General features: G+C 45.5%; 1 protein-coding gene across 1 annotated transcript; it reads right to left on the bottom strand.

Moving 5' to 3' along the window:
* Positions 1 to 2,460: 2,460 nt before the first annotated feature.
* LOC133225209 (ankyrin repeat domain-containing protein 40-like) lies at positions 2,461 to 8,611 on the bottom strand. Its single transcript, XM_061377388.1, has 5 exons — positions 8,441 to 8,611; positions 7,397 to 7,545; positions 4,754 to 5,311; positions 4,069 to 4,244; positions 2,461 to 3,338 (listed from the first exon to the last, which is right to left on the bottom strand). Exons 1-5 carry the CDS (start codon positions 8,572 to 8,574, stop codon positions 3,195 to 3,197), a joined length of 1,161 nt encoding a protein of 386 aa, XP_061233372.1. The 5' UTR covers positions 8,575 to 8,611; the 3' UTR covers positions 2,461 to 3,194.
* Between the last annotated feature and the right edge of the window lie 277 nt (positions 8,612 to 8,888).

Genomic DNA, 8,888 nt, shown 5'->3' with positions numbered 1-8,888 from the left:
TACTAGTGAGTCAGCAGAGACAGTGAAGTGTCTGTAAAGCACTGAATTTACATATCTAAAAAGCATTATCCCTCATATTAGTATTCAAGACTTGACTCTATGTGTAACTGCAGCCATACATCAACAAAGCACTGTTGGCTACTGGTGGAAGTGCACTCATAAAAGGAGCTGCATGTCAGTCCCCCTGGTGCAGGGGAGGGCAGGGGTTTTTTGTTCCTTTCTTGAATTTTACTCTTCTAAAGCAAATGCCAAACAGGGGCACAGGAGCTGAGGTGGGGTGGGATTGGAGAAAAATTAATGCAGGTGAGCCAAGTGAAATCATAACCAAGTTCTAACTGCAGACATTGCATGAACATCTCTTCCTTTTGAAACTTGATTCAGCTACTGCCTGGCTGTGCGACTTCTTTCAGTGGCCAAAAAGCTTTGTCTTGCACCTTATCTTGCACATATTTGTTATAGGACCCTCACATTTGGCTGTAATGAGCATCTTCACACCAGATTCAGCTGCTTGAAAAGTATCATCTTCACAGTTCAAGCCCAACATAAATATCTGGGATTTTCTGGGACTGTTGAGCAAAACAGAAGTAGGTTATTTAAGTGAGCTCTTCCATGCTTTCTCCATCCTGGTTAGTGTCCTGTCTGTTCCAGTGTACCACATAACATCCCCCACACACCATACCCCTCATAAAGGAAGAGATCCAGGTACTTTAAACAACTGCTACTTTAATAGAGGTGAAGAGTAGCAGTGTCAGGTCAGTACAAGTTTGTAGTGCAAACCAAAGTCGTCCTTGGAAGAACAGTAAGTTTTGTAAACTTAGTTTCAGTCATTTATTACTCAAAGGAAAAAAACAGCAACAAAACACAGTTAACATAACACTAGTGTGCCTTAGAGTTTATCAAACTGCATAAAACATACAAAAATATTTCTCTGAATGCATAGACACTGTTATTACAGTCAGATCATGGTTAAAGTTTTAGTCTGATCACATTAACTGTTATTCCTGGTGGATGCTAGAGCAAGTAAAGCTTTTAAACCAGCTGCTCCTGTAGCTGAATGGTCAGTAGTCTTTACACTGATTTCCTAAACAAAGGAGCTGAAAATAAATTAGTTACTCTTTGAGTCACTACTACTGTTTTGCAGACGATTATTGCACGTAATCTAAGCTAGCCTCCAGGCTGTGCTGAAAAGATAAACAGACAACTGGTAAAATAAAAACTCCTTCCTTGTGCTACAAGAAAAACAGCAGGAGCCAGAGTTAGGAAATTTTACACTTAGTACTGTGTCACAGTCTTGAACTCACCAGGAGTTGAACTGGGCTCTAAAATAGCCCGGCTCCTAGCTAGCGGAGGGCCAAGATTGAGAATGGGTTGGTGAACAGAGTTTAAGTGAGAGGATGTATATGGGAGCAAGTGCAAAAGGATAATTACTTTGCACTAAATAAGAATTATAAGCCTAAGTACCACAGTGCAATGCTGAACCAGATTTAAGTGCAAAGCTCTTGCTAACCTTGCTGCAACCATGTTGCTCCTACCAAAACACACTGATTGTACTATTGATGGTCTGAATGTCAACACCTCAGTCCAGCTCAACAACAAACACTGCATCAGCTGTGCGGAAACTCTGCTCTAGTGTAGTTTAAAAAAGCAGCGATGGAAGGAAAATCAATACTATTGGGGGAAAAGAAAACCGACACCAGCTCTTACCCTGAAAAACACAATTCCTTTCACCCACCTCAGTACCCGCTTAAGGGGCCTGCTGCAAAGGTCATCATGATAGTTTTTTGGTACAAAAAAAAAAAACTAAATGCTTCCTAAGGTGTAACTTTGCAGACTGCCACGTTAAGAGGAAAAGCTTCACGTTAATGGTCCTGCAATGCTGCAACTTAAATACCTTGTTCAGACAGAAGGGGGAGTGCTTTAAGGTGTTTTTTAATGGTGACTTTTTGCCATTCATAAAACCACAGGTGGATGTTTTCGTTAGTGACTTGCTCAAATCTAAGTTAAGTTTAATGTAGTTTAACCACAATCTTTTTCCCCCTAGCCCCCAAAATGAGGTGGAAGCACCTGGAGGCATTCAGCCCTTTCAGCACTCACCCAGCTAAAACTATGGACATTACGTAAAAGTGATAGTAGACTCTGCAACATGTAAAGTTACAGGTTAGTTATTTGCTAATGGTTTAGCATGGTTAATCAAGAGTGTGGGATGCTCCTCACAGCTGTGATACCTCAAGAGTATACTGTTGTGCTTCTGCTTCTCACAGGGCAGAAACTAACCAAGCACCCTGTAACTGGTCTGTGAGGGTGGGCCATAAGGACGTTACCTGACTTAACAGGACTAGCTTTGGAGTAATGCATAGTCTCCTTACATCCTCAGGGAAAAATAATTAATTAAAACCATGGACATGGATTTGTGATCCCTTCCCTGGCTCCTCAAACAGAAGGGCTTTCAACCAGACACTTAAATTGCTTTGGGACTTAATTAAGCATTAAAGAGGCTGCTGTATTTGTGGAGGTGGAAGGACACCATCGCTTAAGCTACAATATGGGAAAGAAACATTTAAATATGACACTCTTTCTCCACTTATTTTCAGCCCAGTGAAATTATTTCTTGTGTCACTTAAGAGCATTAAATACTTCCAGCCCTAGCAGGCAAGACAACATACCTTAGCAAGGCTTTGGGAAGGGGCAAGAGACTGACTGGCTTATACAAAGACTTGCAAGTTTTACATCAATAGAGAGCACCTGTTCATTGTATGCCAGATACCCTCTTGATGTTTAACTTAATCAGGAAGTTTAAAGAAAAATATGTATATATATATACACACACAGAGAGAGTTTCCTGAATCTTCTCCATGAGTCCTTTTTGGTCAAAGAGTGGAGTAAACACACTTTTCACAGCAGTGATTATTAAGTCTTTCCTGCCCTCTGTTGTCAAATACAACCAATAAACCTCACTGAAAGACACTGGAAGCATGTCATTTTAGTAGACAAATGAGGTATCCCTTATCTGAATTCAGTATCAATAAAAAAATAAAAGCAAAAGGGATATTAAATACAAAAGATAAACTATTAGTTAAAATAGTAACCCTAACAATAACTTAAGGTTTTACATACGCTTAATTTCCTGCCTTCCAAAGGCAGCAGCAGCATCAGAGAATTAACCAGGTTTCCATCCTCCAGCTGCACTGGAAGAGTCAGTATGTCAGCTTTGATGCTCTGCTGTTGTAGCATGGCCTCTCCATCAAAGTGGATGCAGGGTTTCGGAAAGGAGAGCCATCGCTTTTCACAAGGACTAACTCCAGCTCTTGGAAGTCCTGAAGTCTGGCAACATCCTTGTCCTTGTAGAGAGCAGACAGAACAATGCATTACTCTAAACAGACCTGGTTATTATTTGTGATAATAGCAAAAGGCAGTAAAAACTAGAATTCCAGGGAGGTCATACCTCCACGCGCATTCGTTCCAATGACAGGAATAAGTAACACCAGGAAGAAGTCGTACCAGTAGCTGCTCTTTCTTTTAAAGCATATTAGTTTTTTTTCCTCCTTGAACTACACAATTATTTCTCCTTGAACCTCATTATGATTTGCCTGCACTTATGCATGTCACTTAACTAAGGGTTGTGACCAAATGCATTTCATTTCCAGACCCCAGGAGGTATTTTGGGAACAGAAGAGCATGCTCATTTGTTAATGACATCTTTAAGTTCTTCACATGCCAATTTGTGGGTTTTTATTTTTTACCCTTACTGTTTGTTCCTTTTAGGCAATCAAACAGTGAAGTAGAACATGGCAGTTATGTTAAAAGCACACTAATGCACTGCTTCTGATACATTAAAAAGTCAAGCTGTACTAGTTTCATGCTGAAATAGGAGCCGACATACTCAGCCCCTATTTCAACAAGAACGTTTTTAGGTAAATTACGAAGTTCTAAGAAAAGTCCAACATCCTTTTAGATTTGTGAGTTTAAGCCAGTTCGGTTTTAACACAAGGCCATGTTTTGTCAGTTTTCGTTACAAAAATACCTTCTCTGATGACTGCAAAGTCAAATGAATCTGATTCCAATTCTTACCTTTCTTACGAGTGTATTGGGTAATTTCCTGATCTTCTCAACTTGCTCTGGATTAACACCCAATTCACAGCAACTCACTCTGAGCAGATCTTGGTAGGTCAGTTCTTGTCTGTCCAGTTCAATTTCAATGAAGTCGTTGTCTCTGAGGTTCTGGACTCTCACCTTAAGCACAAGTTCTGATTGAAAACAAAAAGATTAAACCAAAATACCAAACCAAAACAAAGAAACCCCAACCCAAATCTAACACTAAAGTATCTACCATTATCTTTCAAAATCAGGTTTTATAATGCTATACTTACTATCTCATCGAGCAGTTAATAGAAGCTTCCATTTGAACAGCAAAAATACACAGGGAAAACATGTTTATATGTTAAAAATCCATCCAGTTCCAAATCAAGTTGTGACCAAACTACCAGAAATTTATTTGATGCTGTATCATACCATGCAAAATCTGAATTGTGACGTTGCTTGGACTGATCCTTCCTTTGGTTTGCAAAGTATTACCATGTTTAAACACAGTGTAATGTTTTCCTTAGCACTGCAGGGTGTACTTTTGGCCAAAGAATTCAACATCTCTGCCTCTATTCCATATGAGTCAGAAAGTGGAATGATCCTTCATCTTTGACCCAGTAACAAAATCATGGAACAGAATATAATAGAAGAATGAGAAATTACACTTCATTACCTTGCATGTTATACGGGAAAGTTCCAGTAAAGAAAAAGGGCTGGAATGATGGTGCAGGACCAGTGGGTGAACTGTCGGTTTGCAGAGGTCTGGGCTGTTTGAGTGCTGCCAGTGCAGGTGATGGGCAGATGGGGCCACTGGGGACCACTGGCCGGGGGATGTTGTGTACCACTGGTGTGGGGACGTTGGGTACCAGTGGCCTGGGAACACTGGGTATCAATGGCTGGGGGACACTGGGCACTGCTGGCTGGGGGCACTCCGGGGCTGCTGGAGGTGGTGGTGAGGTGGGCAGATGCTCTGCAGTGGCTTGTGCAGGGAACTCATCTTCGCTGTTGCAGGATGTAGGGGTGCAGATGCTTTCAACCTGAGCTGCCGATGAACAAGGGCTGGTTTCACACTGGGAGGCAGAGGAGGTGGAAGCGCTTTCATTCTGGGATTCTGCCGGGCTGTCTGGAATGCTTTCTTCGGTGTAAACATAAGGGAATGGAGGGCTGGCCAAGTAGTTTGCAACAACTGGTAAACTGAAATCCTTCATTCCTTGACATTCCGTTTCTTCCTCTACTAATGAAATTAAAAAACGGGATTTAGGGGATGGAGAGAGGAAAAAAACCCCACCATATTATTATCATAGAATAATAGAATTCCAGACTGGTTTGGGTTGGAAGGGACCTTAAAGCTCATCCAGTCCCAGCCCCTGACACGGGCAGGGACACCTTCCACTACAGCAGGTTGCTCCAAGCCCCATCCATCCTGGCCTTGAACACTGCCAGCGATGAGGCATACTGGATAAATCTTTCTCATTTTGAATATAGTTTTCCTATTGTGTCTTAAAACATCATTCTGATGATGACGCTAATGTGTCATAAGCATGTTAACAGCTGGATGGCAAGTAGCAGTAGAATGAAAGAAAAATCTACAGACTCTTAAAATATACTGTGTTTTTTAGAAGCAAAGTAGGAAAAAATAACCATTGAAGGACACATCATCTCCATTGTTACAGTGTTACTCCATTGTTGTCAAAGGAACTGTATGACCAGTAGTTCTTCGCTAAAATTCATTTTATAATGCTTTTACTAACAGTGCTGTAAATAGTTTGTTATGACTTATGCCAATGATTTAAACAATTTCTTCAGGTAAGTGACTATTTGATGTAATACCCAAGCCAACTCTTGCCTTACAGTACTGCAGTAAATGCCATTCTTGCCTGACTTGAGGATTACAGGACGTTGATACTCATGTCAAGGCAGTTCAGAAAGATCTGCTCAACAGCCCTACACTCCCAGAATAAAACCATTTAGGGGAATATAAGTGATATGTGTTATTCCCCAGGAAACACATGAAAGCTGGACAGAAATACAAGGTAACTACAAACAGAGTTCATACACACTTGACAGTTTAGATTAGATGTTAACAACAGAACTCAAGCCATCTTCCATGAACTAAGGCCAAGAGATGAGCATGTTGTCCAAAGAGCACAAAAAATGCTCATGCAAATAACATGCCATTCCTGCAGTGGTGACTGTTGTGACCTCAGTTGTGATTTAGCTGCAATTTCATGTAAAATAACCATGAACTGTTAATGTAAGAGTGCATCATAGTAAAGAGCAATTTAAGTGCAAACAGCAGGAGATAGAAAGTTAACATTTCCAAAGGTGAAGCACTTAAAAATCTTGATCTGGAGCACAGTCCCCATATGCTGATGGAAACAGGCGCTAACTGTGCAGGAGTGTCACATACCTCTAACCAGGTTCCCTGCACATAGGGAAGTGTAAGATGACACACCTATGGAGCAAAAATCAACCATACTGCAGCATGTCACAGTGTAACATGCTCAGAAGCCGTAACCTCTGAAATGCTGCAGTTGTTTTGAATGGATTTGTAGCATTTCTTATGGTCAGAGAACATAATGCAATGGTGAAAGCCTCTCTTTGCAGCCCACATGCTACCTGCTGCTTAATGACAGCTAACAGGACTGCAGCAGCATGTTTCCAAAGTACACAGCTCTTCAATCTCCTGATAACACCGTGCAGAATAAAATGCCTTCCTACCTGAAAACTCCATGTCTAATTGCCATAATAATAAAGGTATGAATTACAGTTGTAAATCAGACCTATCTAGTGAGACACAAAAGTCCTAACCAGAGTTTTGCCAGTCTACTGCCTTAGGTAAAAGCACTAAAACCGGTTTAGTCTTTAGTCCCAGAAACATGGAATCATGGAATAGTTAGGGTTGGAAAGGACCTTAAGATCATCCAGTTCCAACCCCCCTGCCATGGGCAGGGACACCTCACACTAAACCACCTCACCCAAGGCCTCGTCCAACTTGGGCCTTGAACACTGCCAGGGATGGAGCATTCACAACCTCCCTGGGCAACCCATTCCAGTGCCTCACCACCCTCACAAGGAAAGAATTTCCTCCTTATATCCAATCTAAACTTCCCCTGTTTAAGTTTTAACCCATTACCCCTTGTCCTATCACTACAGTCCCTAATGAACAGTCCCTCCCCAGCATCCCTATAGGCCCCCTTCAGATACTGGAAGGCTGCTGTGAGGTCTCCACACAGCCTGCTCTTCTCCAGGCTGAACAGCCCCAACTTTCTCAGCCTATCTTCATACCAGATGACCGTTAAGATGGGAACGGTACCTCCCAGTATCTTCCGGATGTCTGGTTTGGCAGTCAGCTGTGCAGCCAGCTCTCCTTTGGCCGTGAGGATCTGCGGATCTGCTCCAGCTTCCAGCAGGCAGGTCACCACTTGCGCATGGTTCCGCTTACAGGCCCAGTGCAAACAGGTCCTACAGGGAAGGAAGGAGAGGTTGTGCTGTCAGCTTCAGATCTGTGGTCCCTGCTCCTAGGATCCAGAATGGTCTGGGTTGGAGGGGATCTTAAAGCTCATCCAGTTCCAATCCCCGGCCATGGGCAGGGCCATGTTCCACTAGAGCAGCTTGCTCCAAGGTCCTCCTCACACACCCATCCTCATTCACCCGAATTACACACAAAGCGACAATACCTGGGAATAAAGTTTCCTTCACTGCATCCCTTGTCAAAGCTATGAATCTATTTTAAGTTCTGCAGGGCAAGGCCCCTTTTTGCCTTGCTACAGCGTGAAGAGTGACTACTGCTGTCCCAATGAGCCCTGCTGGTGGGCACAGAATGACAGAATCACCCAGGTTGGAAAAGCCCTCTAACATCATCAAGTCCAACCTTTACCACCACTGACCCACGGCACTGAGGCCCCGTCCCCATGGTGTGTGAACACCTGCAGGGACGGTGACTCCATCCCTGCCCTGTTCCAATGCCTGAGCACCCTCTGGGGAAGGAATTGCTCCTCAGCTCCATCTAAACCTGGCCTGGTGCAGCTTGAGGCCGGTTCCTCTTGTCCCATCCCTTGTTCCTTGGGAGAAGAAACCGACCCCACCTCACTCCACCCTCCCTTCAGGTCCTTGTGCCATGAGGCCCTTGAGCAGGGCTGCGGTGGCCGGTGGAAGGACACTGCCCTCCCTTCACCATGATCCTCTTTGGCCGTAAACCTCAAAGCCTCCCGAGATTAGCGCTTCCTTTCCCGTCAACAGCACAACCCGCAGCTCCCGACCCGGTTCTCCGGTTCTCCGGCCCCAGGCCGGGGGTGCCCAGCCCCGTGCGGAGCCCAGCCCCCGGCCAATCCCCCCCCCCCGCCCCGCCGCCCCTCACCAGCCGTTGATCTCGTTGCGGGAGTTGATGTCCGCGCCCGCCCGCAGCAGCCGCCGCACCTCCTCCGCGTCCCCCAGGGCCGCCGCCTCCCGCAGCCGCTCCTCCAGCTCCCGCGCCTCCGCCGCGCCGCTCATGGCCGGGCCCGGAGCACACCCGGCCCCGCTCAGGGCCCGTCAGCAGGCGGCGGGGGCCGAGCGGCCTCCTCAGCTCCGCACCGCGGGGCCTCTTCGGCCCCGCCGCCTGCCACCCCGGCCCTGAGCTCCGGCCGCCGCCATCTTGTGCCCGGGGCCGGGCCGAGGCGGGGGGGGCCCGACCCCGAGCGGCGGCGTGAGGCGGTGCCGGGCAGCGTGGAAGCAACCGGGGCATGGCCGCTCACGGCCCTCTGCGGGGCGTTTAGAGCCAGCGGAGCCCGGCTCCTGCCTTCCAGCCCCCGCACCGTGGTGCGGCC

This window comes from Neopsephotus bourkii, unplaced genomic scaffold (genome assembly GCF_033783945.1).
Source record: "Neopsephotus bourkii isolate Nb327-2 ecotype Australia unplaced genomic scaffold, CSIRO-AGI_Nbou_v1 NB_1749, whole genome shotgun sequence".
Lineage (NCBI taxonomy): Eukaryota > Metazoa > Chordata > Aves > Psittaciformes > Psittacidae > Neopsephotus > Neopsephotus bourkii.
This window is presented reverse-complemented; position numbering and strand designations above follow the sequence as displayed.